This window comes from Paroedura picta, chromosome 15, assembly GCF_049243985.1.
Source record: "Paroedura picta isolate Pp20150507F chromosome 15, Ppicta_v3.0, whole genome shotgun sequence".
Classification (NCBI taxonomy): domain Eukaryota; kingdom Metazoa; phylum Chordata; class Lepidosauria; order Squamata; family Gekkonidae; genus Paroedura; species Paroedura picta.
In genome coordinates this window covers 21,821,782-21,837,747 of record NC_135383.1, presented here as the reverse complement: position 1 = coordinate 21,837,747, position 15,966 = coordinate 21,821,782, and the positions used below count along the sequence as shown (strand labels likewise).

Sequence of the window (15,966 nt, the reverse complement as noted above, 5' to 3'; positions counted from 1 at the left end):
CCTTCTTATACACTTATCGCAACAGTGCCTGCTTAGCTGCATTGGCTCCAGATTGGAGACTGAATCAGGTTCAAGATAGGGTTGTGCGTTCCGGCACTGGCTGCCTCAGGCTTCGGTGCAGGCCGAAGCGGCCGAAGAGCGTGCCGGAACATGCAACCCCAGTTCAAGGTGCTTGTGCTAACATTTAAAGCCCTAAGCATACCAGGACTGACTTTCCACTTATAATCCCTCAAGAGAGAGATCAGGGCCCTGCTGGATCTTAATCAGTTCTGCAGGGCCTGTAAGACGGAGCTATTCCACTAGGCCAGTGGTCCCCAACCTTTCTGAGGCTGGGGACCGGCAGGGCCGCGCCCACGAATCGGCCCGCGCCCGTGGGCCGCACCTGTGCATTGGGCTGCGCCCGGCGCATCGGGCCGCACCCATGCATCGCGCATGCGCAATTTGCGGGCGCGGCCCGCACGGGTGCGGCCCGGCCCTGATTCCCTCTCCCCGCCCTCCCGCAGTAAGAAGCTTCCTGGGCCGCAAGCTTGCGGCCTGGGACGTTTTTTACTGCGGGGGGGCGGGGAGAGGGAGGCGCGGCCCGGCGCCATGGCCTTCGCGGCCCGGCACCGGGCCGCGGCCCGCAGGTTGGGGACCACTGCACTAGGCGTATGGTCCAGACACACAATAACATCCGTGGAATCAGCTGGCCTCACCGTGAGGAGGGGGAGGAGGAGAAGAAGTCAAGATCGGCTCCCTGTTAGAGGACTATCCTATTTGGAAACTATAGATGGGGTCATTTGTATATTGTAATTGTTTTAAATTTTTTAAAATTGTACGTGGATTTTAGTGTTGTTACCCGCCCTGAGCATTTTGAAAGAGCAGGTTAAAAATAAAAATCATTTCTTATTATTACAACAATGAAACTGGATGGCAGTAGCCGGCAGTGCGGCTTACCAAATTCCAATTTATTTATTACAGATCCATCCTATCCAAAGTCTTTATATTGCCTACCATTGTTGGATCCCCCATTTTTCTTTTGTTCCTGGAGGGGGATTCGAAAACCCACAACACACACTAGTCCCAGCTTTAGGCCTTGGGATCCCTTGCTGACATCCCTGGAGTTCCCGAGACACTTTTAGCTATGTGGATTGCTATACCGGACAAAATCTGCGTGAGATGCAAAATGTATATGGGATCAGAACGTTCTACTCCGCATGCTCCATGATCTTTGCTGGATTCCATCCTCCCGAAGAAGAAGAAGAAGAAGAAGAAGAAGAAGAAGAAGAGGAGGAGGAGGAGGAGGAGGAGGAGGAGGAGGAGGAGGAGTTAGTTCTTATATGTCACTTTTCTCTTTTGGACTGAAAGCCAGCTTGGTGGAGTGATTAGGACTGTGGGCTTCTAATCTGGCAAGCTGGATTCCCCTCTCCCCCACATGCAGCCAGCTGGGTGACCTTGGGCTTGCCACAGCACTGATAAAGCTGTTTTGACCAACCAGGAATATCAGGGCTCTCTCAGCCTCACCCACCTCACAGGGTGTCTGTGGTGGGGAGAGGAAAGGGAAGGCGACTGCAATCTGCTTTGAGACTCTTTCAGGTAGAGAAAAGAGGCATATAGGAACCAACTCATCTTCTTCTTGATTTAAACGTGATTCTATTAAAAATGCAGTTTGTTCTCCCCTTTCCAACTGGTGACCCCCTGTTTGACTGCAGGCGGATGTCTCATAGGTGTGTGTGAGCTGTCCACGTTTACAAAGAAGCTTTGGACACAGTGCGTGAGATGTGCTGTGCAGAAAGCTGTCTTGCGCATGCGCATGGAAGGGACCTGGTTCCATCATGTTTTTTCCCCTGTGACTACCCTCTCTGTTCTTTATTAACGTTTTGCTACAGTGAAGACAGTTTAGCAAGGAGAAGGGGATGGCAGATTGCCGCAACGTCCAAAGTTAATTTCCATTTGGTTCGGGATTGATTAAAAACGGAGGCCAATGAAAGATGTTATCGAATATCAAGAATCCTTGAGAAAAACCAACCCATAGGCCATAGGCCAAGTGCTTAACAAATAAAAGACCTCCCGACAATGAAACTTGAGCCGAACACATTGGCTGTTGTCGCCAGTGTTTATTTCCAGCGAAATGCTATTTTCACAGATGATAACACAGTCTGAGGACCCTTGGCGTTGACTTCCTCCTCCCCTCTTTCTCCGCCTTTGTTTTATATCTGTGCTTATTATGGAAGAATTCTCTTTATATAAAAAAGCAACAGGATTCCCTCCGAGCTTAATACTGTCTGCCTTAACTTTTATTAAAGGGGTTCTGCTTTTTGTCAAGAAGACATTTTTGTCGCAGATTAATGGCTCAAGCCCAACTAAAGGCTGCTCCGAGTGGAGGCAGGATTCTTTTAAAAGGCGTGTGGCAGTTAATGTCCTTGCAGGTTTATCGCCTCCACCCTCCCCACTGATGTTTGACCTCCCTCCCAGCCCTTCGAGGGGCAGCTGGTTTTTTTCTCTGAATGCTGTTACTGGGGCCCTTTCATTTTCCTTTGGACGTCTTGAAGAATCAGGAGGCAGTGGGTTGGGTCTTGTGGGGTCCACTCTGCTAGTGAAGGTTCCCTTCCCTGGAACTGGTTTTCAGAATCCAGACCAGTGCTGCTTTGGCTCCATTAGACTGGATGGAGACTATGCAGAGATCTGATTCTGTGAAAGCTTTAAGGGGGCTGAGGCTGATTCTGTGAAAGCTTAAGGGGACTGAGGCTGATTCTGAAAGCTTAAGGGGGACTGAGGCTGATTCTGTGAAAGCTTAAGGGGGCTGAGGCTGATTCTGTGAAAGCTTAAGGGGACTGAGGCTGATTCTGAAAGCTTAAGGGGGACTGAGGCTGATTCTGTCTGAGGCTGATTCTGTGAAAGCTTAAGGGAGCTGAGGCTGATTCTGTGAAAGCTTAAGGGGGCGCTGATTCTGTGAAAGCTTAAGGGAACTGAGGCTGATTCTGAAAGCTTAAGGGGGACTGAGGCTGATTCTGTGAAAGCTTAAGGGGGACTGAGGCTGATTCTGTCTGTGAAAGCTTAAGGGGGCTGAGGCTGATTCTGTGAAAGCTTAAGGGGCTGAGGCTGATTCTGTGAAAGCTTAAGGGGGCTGAGGCTGATTCTGTGAAAGCTTAAGGGGGACTGAGGCTGATTCTGTGAAAGCTTAAGGGGCTGAGGCTGATTCTGTGAAAGCTTAAGGGAACTGAGGCTGATTCTGAAAGCTTAAGGGGGACTGAGGCTGATTCTGTGAAAGCTTAAGGGGGACTGAGGCTGATTCTGTGAAAGCTTAAGGGGGGCTGAGGCTGATTCTGTGAAAGCTTAAGGGGGCTGAGGCTGATTCTGTGAAAGCTTAAGGGGCTGAGGCTGATTCTGTGAAAGCTTAAGGGGGCTGAGGCTGATTCTGTGAAAGCTTAAGGGGGCTGAGGCTGATTCTGTGAAAGCTTAAGGGGGCTGAGGCTGATTCTGTGAAAGCTTAAGGGGGCTGAGGCTGATTCTGTGAAAGCTTAAGGGGCTGAGGCTGATTCTGTGAAAGCTTAAGGGGCTGAGGCTGATTCTGTGAAAGCTTAAGGGGGCTGAGGCTGATTCTGAAAGCTTAAGAGGGCTGAGGCTGATTCTGAAGCTTAAGGGGGCTGAGGCTGATTCTGTGAAAGCTTAAGGGGGCTGAAAGCTTAAGGGGGCTGAGGCTGATTCTGTGAAAGCTTAAGGGGGACTGAGGCTGATTCTGTGAAAGCTTAAGGGGGACTGAGGCTGATTCTGTGAAAGCTTAAGGGGCTGAGGCTGATTCTGTGAAAGCTTAAGGGGACTGAGGCTGATTCTGTGAAAGCTTAAGGGGGCTGAGGCTGATTCTGTGAAAGCTTAAGGGGCTGAGGCTGATTCTGTGAAAGCTTAAGGGGGCTGAGGCTGATTCTGTTTAAGCTTAAGGGGGCTGAGGCTGATTCTGAAAGCTTAAGAGGGCTGAGGCTGATTCTGAAGCTTAAGGGGGCTGAGGCTGATTCTGTGAAAGCTTAAGGGGGCTGAAAGCTTAAGGGGGCTGAGGCTGATTCTGTGAAAGCTTAAGGGGGCTGAGGCTGATTCTGTGAAAGCTTAAGGGGGCTGAGGCTGATTCTGTTTAAGCTTAAGGGGGCTGAGGCTGATTCTGAAAGCTTAAGAGGGCTGAGGCTGATTCTGAAGCTTAAGGGGGCTGAGGCTGATTCTGTGAAAGCTTAAGGGGGCTGAGGCTGATTCTGTGAAAGCTTAAGGGGGCTGAGGCTGATTCTGTTTAAGCTTAAGGGGGCTGAGGCTGATTCTGAAAGCTTAAGAGGGCTGAGGCTGATTCTGAAGCTTAAGGGGGCTGAGGCTGATTCTGTGAAAGCTTAAGGGGGCTGAAAGCTTAAGGGGGCTGAGGCTGATTCTGTGAAAGCTTAAGGGGGCTGAGGCTGATTCTGAAAGCTTAAGGCCCTTCAAGTCTCCTAGGGTGGGCTGTGGTGTTAAGAGCATACATGTGATGGGATAGATTAAGGATAGATTAAGATGGTTGGTCTGAAGCATCAGTTGGAGTCCAGTGGCACCTTTGAGACCGTTTAATTCTGAGTATAATTCTGGTGCGACTGGACTCAAACTCTGTGCTCTGAGATAGGGGATTGACCATTCACTTCCCCTTGAAAGGGGAGGGTACAGAGCAGAGAGCCAGAGGTATGGTATGTACAGCAGTAGACTGCAGAGGGAAGGCTACTCTTGAGTTTCATTGGGTGACTTTGGGCAAATCGCTCTCTCTCAGCCGAACCTTGCCTCGCAGCAGCCTTTCTCCATGTTTTTTTACTGTTGAGAAACCCCTGAAATATTCTTCAGGCTTTGAGAAACCCCAGTAGTGGCGCAATTATGCAGAATATGGCTGGGAAGCCGAGCTGTGGACACGCCCACCCAGGGCCCCGCCCCTTCCTGCCCCCTCCAGGCCCATCATTGGCCATTTTTCGAGGGGGAGGGTCAGGTCGACATGACCATATATGGCCACATCACCCAGTAAATATTTAACAATTTATAAAAATTACGTTTTTAAAAAGTGGTTAATTCCCACCCATTTGGGGAACCCTTCCAGGGTCGCCAGGGTTTCAAAAACCCTGGTAGAGAAAGCTTGCCTTGCAGGGTTGGTGTGAAAAGGTAAGGAGGAGGAAACCGTTTCTATACGGCACTCTGAGGAAGGGCAGGAATAAACAAGCGATACCCTCTAAGGAAGATTATTTCAGCTTTGGCTCAAAAGAAACACCTGAGGAATTTCCAATCACGGACGATGGCAGCTGCAGGGAGAAGCAGCAGTGCTTTTTGCCTGTCAGGGGTAGTCAAACTGCGGCCGTCCAGATGTCCATGGACTACAATTCCCATGAGCCCCTGCCAGCGTTCGCTGGCAGGGGCTCATGGGGATTGTAGTCCATGGACATCTGGACAGCCGCAGTTTGACTACCCCTGGTCTATGTCTTTTACCTGACGGTCCTCCAGTCTCAGCGGTTGCACGGCCACCTTCCTTTGAGAGCCAGGTTGGCATCCTCCCGAGCAGATGTGAGGCTGTGCCGTTGTGTCCAGGGTGGTGCGCTTCGGCGCTGGCAGTGCGGCCGCTGGCCGCTTCGACCTGGAATGGCCACTTTGGACGTCGAAGCGCACAACCCTCTGACTGCTGCACGCAGCTCCCTTCTTTTGCTTTGAGTTTGACGGCCCTGCTTTCCTGGGCTCTCATTTTCCCTTCCTGAGTGGGTCTTTGACTGACAGTTACGGACAATTGCAAAAAGCTGCTGAGAAGCCAGGGGGACCAGATCATCTGTACTTCAAAGTTGAGGCAACCAGTATTTCCACCCTTTAAACGGACGGGAGAGGGGAAACCCATCCAGTATGCTCATTAATTACCCGCTGCTGAATTCTTCCCTGCATGTTTGCCTTGCTGATGACAGAATGTGTATTTTTTTTTAAAAAATGCTGCTATATATTAAATAGATGGATTCCTTTCTCTAATATAATCCAGATCCCAAATATTGTGCTGTCTGTTAATGTCAGAATCAAAGCAAAAGGTATTTATGGTTCCAACCACGGTTCATGAGAGCTCAACCCTGTTTGGGTGTGTTCTCTTTTTCCGTAGTCCTGAAGAGGCTTACATCCTTTTCCTAGCTAATGCAGGGATATGCTAAGAAATTACATCTATTTCTTTATTACTTTATTTCAAAGAGCCTCTTGTGGTGCAGAGTGGTAAGGCAGCAGACATGCAGTCTAAAAGCTCTGCCAGTGAGGCTGGGAGTTCAATCCCAGCAGCCGGCTCAAGGTTGACTCAGCCTTCCATCCTTCCGAGGTCGGTAAAATGAGTACCCAACTTGCTGGGGGGTAAACGGTAATGACTGGGGAAGGCACTGGCAAACCACCCCATACTGAGTCTGCCATGAAAACGCTGGAGGGCATCACCCCAAGGGTCAGACATGACTCGGTGCTTGCACAGGGGATACCTTTACCTTTACCTTTATTTATTTCTTGTATTTCTATGTTGCCCTCCCCGAAGGCTCAGGGCGGTTTATCAAAAACAAGAAACGATACAGGCAATTCCGTTTATAGTAGTAACAAGGTGATAACAATAATATTAACAATAACAACAATAACATTAAAGAATGGTGTTACTATGATCTTTAATTGTATTTGTTCTTTGTGTCTGTGTGTGGGGGAAAGGGTTGGTACGTAAACAGTACAGGTTGTGCCACCAACAACAGCCCCCCCCCCCAAGGGGAAAGCTAGTGAAGGGGAGGAGGTTGGAGTGAGACCAGCCAGTTCTCCTAATGGGGAAGGAAAGAGTGTTTATGGGAAATGACTGTTGCAGTCTTTGTTTGTTTGTTTTATTCAATTCATTTATTCTTTGCTCTTTTCCTTAATGGGGACCCCAAGTAGCTTATATCATAGAATCATAGAATCATAGGGTTGGAAGGGGCCATACAGGCCATCTAGTCCAACCCCCTGCTCAACGCAGAATTAGCCCTAAGCATCCTAAAGCACCCAAGAAAAGTGTGTATCCAACCTTTGCTTGAAGACTGCCAGTGAGGGGGAGCTCGCCACCTCCTTAGGCAGCCTATTCCACTGCTGAACTACTCTGACTGTGAAAATTTTTCCCTGATATCTAGCCTATATCGTTGTACTTGTAGTATATCCTCCGCTTTATCCTCACAACAACCCTTTGAGGTAGGTTAGGCTGAGGGTGAGTGACTAGCTCAAGGTCATCGAGCCAGCATTTAGAGCATGAACAGACATTTGAACCTAGGTCTCCCAGATTCCTAGTCTGATCCTTTTAAACCATGTGACCTCACACTTGGCTTTCAAGTTAGTGGAAGGCGATTGGGTTGGGAACAACCACAGCTATCCTAAGAATTGGTGGTGGTGATGGGGTTCTTGTTCCTAGAGACAGGGCCGATTCTACAGTGGCACCTCACCTATGGAACGCCCTCACCTGATCAGTTTGCCTGGTACTTGTTTTTGTTTTCTGAGACTATTTGGTGAAAAAGAATGTTTTTAAAGCTGTCGCTTCATTCCTCGTACCTAAAGGAGTTTTTATTTAGTTACTGGGCCAATCCCCACTGGTAAATCCTTCCTCCAAGAATTTCATTAACCCTCTCTGTCTCTTTCTCTGTTTCTCTTTCTCTTTCTCTGTTTCTCTTTCTCTTTCTCAGGTCATGTAAACCAGACCCCATTATGGCCTTTCGTGGCAGTAATTCCCGTGAAGTGACTATTTTATTCACTTCATTGGTACCGTGGGTTCTCCTCAAGGGGGACCCAAAACAATTTACATCCTTTCCATAACCTCCATTTTATCTTCACAACAATCCTTTGAAGTCGGTTAGACTTAGAGGGTGCGACTAGGGATTCGAACCCGGATTTCCCATCTCCTCAGCTAATACTCTAACCCAGGGGTAGTCAAACTGTGGTCCTCCAGATGTCCGTGGACTACAATTCCCATTGTAGTCCACGGACATCTGGAGGACCACAGGTTGACTACCCCTGCTCTAACCACTACACTGCACTGCTTTATATTATATTATTATTCTATTGTATGAAAATACATTGTGTAAAGGATGCTTGCTTTTTTCTGTTCTGAATCTCATGCTGATCTCCACTGGATGACCCCGAGGACAGCAAAATCCCCCCCCCCCAACACTCTCTGTTCCCCCTTCAACTCAGGCAGAATTTTGTAAATCTTTATCATGTCCCCCGCACCATGTGCTTCGGCTCTAATCTAAAAATCTGAAGACACTCTCTTTATAGGGAGAGAGCTCCTCTTCTCCTGCCGTTCCTTTCTGCAGGTTTCCCCATCTATTTCCGCCCGTTTCTTTTTGAGACGAAGCAACTGTGCACAGCCATTCCTCCTGCATCTGCACAAGGGATTACTCCAAGGGTTCAGTCGTTCTGTTATTGAGCAGAGAGACCAATTAGAGGCTGCATCTGAAAACAATCAGGGTCTCAACAGCACTGAAATCAGAGTGTCCTAAGGTCACTGGCTGCCTCCCACCAATGGATAAATGCCTCCTGTCCTTGTTGGACTAAGGTGAAGGGCATAGAATGATCTGTAATAGCCAGCCATGGTTTAGCATCTAAGGCAGTGTAGGACAGCTTCCGTTGTCCCTTCAAACCCATGAGCTTCCTGCCTCTTTCATTTAGCAGGCGTCCCCAATCCTACAAGAAGAAGAAGAAGAAGAAGAAGAGTTGGATCTTATATGCTGCTTTTCTCTACCCGAAGGAGTCTCAAAGCGGCTTCCAATCGCCTTCCCTTTCCTCTCCCCACAACAGACACCCTCTGAGGGAGGTGAGGCTGAGAGAGCCCCGATATTACTGAAGAATAAGAGTTGGTTCTTATATGCCGCTTTTCTCTACCCGAAGGAGGCTCAAAGCGGCTTACAGCCACCTTCCCTTTCCTCTCCCCACAACAGACACCCCATGAGGTAGGTGAGGCTGAGAGAGCCCTGATATTCCTGCTTGGTCAGAACAGCTTTATCAGCGCCATGGCGAGCTGCATGTGGGGGAGTGCAGAATCGAACCCGGCGTGCCAGATTAGAAGTCCGCATTCCTAACCAGTACACCAAACTGCCCCTTGGGTGCTTTTTAAAATTTGAAAACAGGTAGTGGGCACCATTCCAAAGTGATTGCTGGGAGGGGGTGGTGGTATCTGTGTCCAGCCACCAAACACTGGGGGACTCTACAGAATGTTAGGGGATTTCAAGGCAAGCATGACGGAAGCATACATTTCCAAATGCATGCTCCCTGTAGATTTAAAGGCGATACCTCCTGGGCTCTCCTGAAGTAATTCATAGTTCTTTGAGAACAAGAGGATGGGTGGCATATTGAAGGCGTGTCGAAAGTGCGGTCAGGTTGCACCCCTTGTACAGTGGCTCCTCAAGGGGTTTTCTAGAGGTGGTTTGCCATTGCCTACCTCTGCATCAGAAACCTGTGCTTCCTTGGTGGTCTCCCATCCTACTACTAGCCAGGAATGACCCTACTTAGCTTCCGACATTTCACAAGATCAATCTTGTCTGGGCCATCCAGGTCAGGGCAGCTGACCTTGAGAGTAAGGATGGGCACAAACTGAACCACGTAGCAGAATTCATCATGAATGGTGCCGTTTGTGGTGGTTTGTGAGTAGATACATTCCCATACAGACTTGCTCAACACATTCAAAATGTTTATAAAACTTCAAGGCAATAACTTGGAGGGCGTGTAGAGAAGATCTCAGGGAGGTCCCCTTCAGCTTTAATGTCTCTAGCTTGCATAGGATACATTCTGCTTCCCAGTGATGAAGACGTGGAAACCCAAGACTGCGATGTCTTCCCATTGAGTTGTTTTGCGTCTCTGCTCAGCATCAGGGGGTGCGAGGGAGGGACTGGGGAGGGAAGAAGGAGGGACATGCTGGCTTGTGATGAAGCCATGCCACACATTTGCATAATCGTTAGTTCCAGAGACGAGGAAGACCCTGGCAGAGTTCAATCACTGGCAGTAAAAGCCCTGAGATGCTTAGGAGAAAACCAGGCATATAAATATATTTTAACTAAATATTTCTGGTTTCTCCTCCGTTGGAGGTTGTTCCAATTCAAATTCCAATTCAAATTCATTTAATATAGGAATAGGGCCAGAAAACAGATAGCAAAAAAGCACTGGGAACCGATACAAAAATTTAAAAAATATTTAAAATTGCATGATTAATAGGTACATTAAAAATTGCATAATAAAATTCCTCTAAAACACTTGTAGGATTTTCCTATAAGCTTTTTTCTTTCCACCTAGGTTTCCCCCCCCCCAGTTTGTCATTGAGCATGCTTTTTCACCTAGAGGGCTGTTCCTCCCCACCAATACTTTGGCTGTGAATGCTGGGGAAAGCACACAACTCCAAATAAGGTATGCGACTCACCTCCAGCTGTGTCTCATTTTGCCCAGGTGCTTGTGAGTGAGGACTCCGACAGTGACGGCATCGTGGCGCACTTCCCTGCACATGAGAAGCCCATCTGCTGTATGTCTTTCAACCCCAGTGGTGAGTGTCTTTTGGGTTTGGGCATTGTGGAGCAAGAAAAATGCTATACAGTAAGGCAGTGGTCCCCAACCTTTTTGAGGCTGGGGACCGCAGGGCAACTGCCCGCCCGCGCATGTCATGCATGCGCACCCGCCACAATTTATTTATTCATTTATTAATTATTTCGATTGGTATCCTGCCGCATTTCCTAGGAACCCGTGGCGGTTTGCAGAATAGAACATTAAAAGACAATAAAAACCCCAATGAAGCCCCAATTACAATAGACAAGCAAATGGTCGAAAACGTATTTCAACAATCTATCCCATCCCACCTCGTTCAGACGGAGGCTGAGTCGTCTTCCACTAGGAGTGAAGAGGAGCAGATCTAACAGACTCTAATAGACAAGCTAGATTTGTGTGCATTTTAAGTTAACCATAGTTAAGCTTACCATGCTAATTAAGCCTGCGGTTGCATGACTGTTTCTTTATGCTGGGTGTAAAGGTCACTGATGGGGTCATGATTAGACAGGGGCCCTGGAGGCCTGAGTTCAAGTCCTTCATGAAGGTTTCCAAGTCCACCGTCAGCCCCATGTACATGAGCCCAGATGTCGTTCTTAACCACAGTCAGGGCCATCAGGGGCAAGGAGGGAGGAATGTGCTGCAAGGAACAAGGATCCTGTGTGGTCCCAGCCTGTGAACCATGGAGGGGTTAGTAGACTGCCGAACTTGGACCAAGGAGATCAGTGTTCAAATCCCTGCTCTGTCGCAAAGTTCATTGGCTTGACCTCAGGTCAGGTGTGCACCCCCAGTGCTGACCTCCCTCCTAAGGTTGTAGTGGGGATGAAATGGCCTAACTTGCCCAAGGTCTTTGGCAGAAGGGTTGGATGCAATTGGAATGACGATAAATGGAGCATCGCAACTGCACTGGGCCAAGATATTCCTGCTAATACCGCAAGAATTAGCGCATCTAAAACATAAGGTTAATAGGAAGTTTCCTCCTGAGTTGCATTTCCAGAAAGAAACCTTTCTCCTCCCCCCCCAAAAGGTTATATTTTATTTCTTGAGGTTTGTGAAAATATTCTCATAGATTTGACACCACTTAACCTGTTTGGGCTCATACTAATGCTTAACCTGGGGGGTAGCATAGAATCTTTTCCTAGTCTTGGTTTTTGGACTGGGGGAAGGGGGGGGCGTGAGAATTGTTGGACAGGGAAAACGATCCGAAAACAATATTTAAAGCCTCAAAGTGAGCACCTTTGCTCTCTCCCCTTCCTCCTTTCAGCTGAAGAAGCCTTGTGGGCAGGTAGGATGCATCCTGCCCGCGTAATCCTGTCCAGCCGGCAGACTAACGGGTTTATTATCCTTCCTGCGACAGAGTAATAACTTTTTGATTGACTGCACGGCGGTCAGCGAAGAGGGGCTGGGGGAGATCAAGAGCTTCCGCTTGCCTAAATTAATGAGTCCTAAAGTGAATTAAAATGCCTCGAAGAGGTTTGGGATGAAATCACATTTCAAAGAACAGAAACGGAATGGATGTCCGATCTCCTGCCTGGAGTGGCCAGTCAGACTTACGGTTGACAGCCCATCTGTTATGTCAGAGCCCCTTAATAACTGCACATGGGTTCAGAGCCCTGCTGCTCGTAATGCTTTTGACAGGAAACAAAAAAAAAAAGAAGAAGATCCTAGACAGACTAGTAATTCCTCTGGAAGATTTGCACTGGCCTCGCTTGTTGCCTTATTTATTTATTTACATACTAGCTGCCGTATCGGCTGTGCATTAAAAGTGACCATCAGTAAAATTTATTTTCTGTACATGATCAGAAAGGAGTGGATTCTATAGAGCCCCATCTCGAATGGTTGTGACCCAGCATCTCACTCATCTCGTCTCTTGACGGCAAAGCAGTCTCATGACGTTGCTTCTTAGATGGTTCATCGTATGCATTGCATTGACTTATACCAGGGAGAGTCAAACTGCGGCCCTCCAGATGTCCACGGACTACAATTCCCAAGAGCCCCTGCCAGCGGATGCTGGCAGGGGCTCCTGGGAATTGTAGTCCATGGACATCTGGAGGGCCGCAGTTTGGCTACCCCTGACTTAGACTGTGCAGTCTCCCTCGAGGAGACGAAAATGAAACATGAGCTAGATTCCACTGCTGTAGCACCCCTCAGAGACCAACGAGAGTTTCCAGGTACGTTGGGTAGCCATGTTTGACTGTCTGCAGCAGAAGAAAAGAGCAGGAGTCCAGTAGCACCAAATTTGTGGCAGCAGAACAAAGTGTGAGTCCAGTGGCACCTTTAAGACCAACGAGCTTTTGTTCAAGATATCTTTTGTGTGTAAGCACAGTTCTTCAGATATAATTCAGGGGTGGCCAAACTGTGGCTCTCCAGATGTCCGTGGACTACAGTCCCCATGAGCCCCCGCAGCACATGCCATGCAATTCCCATGAGCCCAGCCCCTGCCAACCCCATGGACATTTGGAGAGCCACAGTTTGGCCACCCTTGGATAAATGTAGTGGCTAAGAGTGGCAGCTTCTCATCTGGCGAGCTGGGTTTGATTTGCTGCTCCTCCGTATGCAGCTGGCTGGATGACCTTGGATGTCACAGTCCTGTTAGAGCTGTTCTCATAGGGCAGTCCTGTCAGAGCACTCTCAGCCCCACCTCCCTCACAAGGTTTCTTCGGATAGAGAAAAATGGGGTATAAAGACCAACTTCTGTTCTGACCAAGCAGTAATATCAGGGCTCTCTCAGCCCCACCTCCCTCACAGGGTGTTTGTTGCAGGGAAAGGAAGGGAAGGCAATTGTAAACTGCTTTGAGACTCCTTCAGGTAGTAAAAAGCGGAATATAAAAACACAGCTCTTCTAATTTCACAGAATCACAGAATCATAGAGTTGGAAGGGGCCATACAGGCCATCTAGTCCAACTCCCTGCTCAACGCAGGTTCAGCCCAAAGCATCCTAAAGCAATTTGAAGAACCGGGTTTGATTCCCTGCTCCGGCATATGTAGCTAGCTGGGTGACCTTGGTTCAGTGGGTTCTCTGTCTTTGTTCAAGAGGCTTCTGAGAGCGCAGAGATGCAGCTACTTTGGGTAGGGTTAGGTGTCAACTCTTCCACTCTGCCAAAGTGGATCAGTCTATCTTCTCATTTATGGGAAAGTGGCATTTCCCATTTGGAGTCGGTGGCATCTCCCAAATCAAACAGTGAAATGTGACTTTTAAAAGGATTGTGCATTTAAATGTGCACCTGGTTTGGTCCTACTGATTTCATATCTCTCATCTGGCAAAAGTGAGGCCAAGAGTCACTTTTTCCTTTCCTTAGCAACTCTGCCACCCTCCTTTTTCTTTGGAGTTCAGGACAACCTGTGTTAGTTTTATCCTCCCAAGAGCCCCGAGGAACCGTGCAGAGTCATCCAGAGGGCTTCCCTGGAAAGCATCCCATCATGCGCCACACCGGCTAACAGCTCAAGCTACCCACTGGGCCCAAAGGTGGCTGGAACGTTGGTAGGTCTGGTCTCCATCCATGGGAGAGCCCTGCCATTCAAGTTGCATGAGAAAAGATTAAGCCTAGAATCATCCCCTTCACAAAATATTTAAAGATGCCCCAAACAGTTTACAAAACACCACGGCTGCTACAGCGGCCCAGATGAAAACACATCTGACCCGCAAATGTAAATCCACAAGGATTTCTCAGCTGAAGGCGCCTCACACGGCAGATTGGGAGGTCGCTGGGAGCGGAAGAAATCTACAGGGGGGGGGGAGAGGGGGATGAATAAGATGTTTATGAATTGGCCTCCAAGCTTGTAATGTTGCATGTGACACTCTGCCAGGAATTCTAAGTGTGTGCAATCTCGATAACAAGAAGAGGAGGGGAAAAGATTGAACTGTTGGTCCCGTGGAATCAATTGCTCCATCCTAGGCTAGCCTAGACTAAACTGGAGATCGTCTAGACTCCAGTCTGCAGGAGCTAAACAAGTGACTCCTGCATTATTGACTGTACATTATTAAAGGACACCCTGCAATTTAGGTTGGAATCAAGCAAGCTGCCGAGCGCTAATAACTGCAGAAGTTATTAAGCTAACGACGTCTGTCCCATCTGTTTCCCTCACAAGTGGTTTAATAGGGACATAGGTTTATGTGTCCTGCTGGTTCCTGAAATGTTCTGGTAATTCCCCCAAGTCCCATTGGCTTCCCAGTAAGAGGACGGCCTCACTAAGGAGGCATAAGAGAGTCGCTGGGGGAGGACACGGGTAGCGCCTGTGGTCGGGGCGGGGGGGGGGGGACTCAAGAATGACTAAGCCTTCCCCCTTCAGGAACACCCGTTTTCACTTCACGTTGCATTAAGGGTCAGGAGGTGATCCCAATTGTTGGTTAGCATGGACTACCTCTTCTGAGCAGGCCCTGACAGATGGTTGACCTCAAAGGTCCACTTATCCTACCACTGAGGAGGGTGTGGGCAAGATTTCTGATGAGCTTTTATGAGTATTTTGCTTTTGACTTATTTTTCAGCATCATGTGCTCTAACAAGAAAGACTAGGGTAACCAGCTAAAAGAGCCAGCTTGGTGTTGTGGTTATGAGTGCCGACTTCTAATCTGGCAAGCCATGTTTGATTCCCCGCTCCTCCTCCACATGCAGCCAGCTGGGTGACCTTGGGCTCGCCATGGCACTGATAAAGCTGTTCTGACCGAGCAGGAATATCAGGGCTCCCTCAGCCTCACCTCCCACAATTAAGACGATCTGCAGTGGCATATAAGAAAGCAGCATCTAAGAACCAACTCTTCTTCTTCTTCTTCAGTAATATCAGGGCTCTCTCAGCCTCACCCACCTCACAGGGTGTCTGTTGTGGGGAGAGGAAAGGGAAGGCGAATATATTCCGCTTTGAGACTCCAGGTAGAGAAAAAGCGGCATCTAAGAACCAACTCTTCTTCTTCTTCAGTAATATCTGGGCTCTCCTAGCCTCCCCTCCCTCACAGGGTGTCTGTTGTGGGGAGAGGAAAGGGAAGGTGACCGTAAGCCAAAGTGAGACTCCTTCAGATAGAGAAAAGTGGCATATAAGAACCAACTCTTCTTCTTCAGTAGTATTAGGGCTCTCTCAGCCTCACATCCCTCACAGGGTGTCTGTTGTGGGGAGAGGAAAGGGAAGGCGACTGTAAGCCAATTTGAGATGCGTTTGGATAGTAAAAAGCAGATTACAAAAACTCAGCTCTTTTCTTCTCCCTCTCTTTTCCTTGTTGCTGCTCTAAGGACATATGGGTGGTCTCCCCGGGGGAAACACCAGAGCTTCCCCAAATAGAGTTATTACAGTGATTACAGCACACAAACTACGTACTGAATACAACATTCAAAGATTTGAATTTCTGTGTTGGAAATTGTAATGCATGATGTAGCCCTGATTCATTAATCCTACACATCTGGGACTGTTCTCCCCCACCCCCACCCCTTACCATGGTCTCCACAACTTGGTTTTTAAGCCCTTTCTTTG

General features: G+C 48.4%; 1 protein-coding gene across 12 annotated transcripts in view; it reads left to right on the top strand.

The window, feature by feature from the left end:
* The window catches only part of BCAS3 (BCAS3 microtubule associated cell migration factor), a 631,049-nt gene that overhangs the window by 137,633 nt on the left and 477,450 nt on the right, over window positions 1-15,966 (top strand). For all 12 annotated transcript variants that reach the window (XM_077311257.1, XM_077311251.1, XM_077311253.1 and 9 more), the window contains exon 13: window positions 10,417-10,510. In XM_077311257.1, the coding sequence (XP_077167372.1) occupies window positions 10,417-10,510 (94 nt within the window). The remainder of the gene's footprint in view (window positions 1-10,416; window positions 10,511-15,966) is intronic.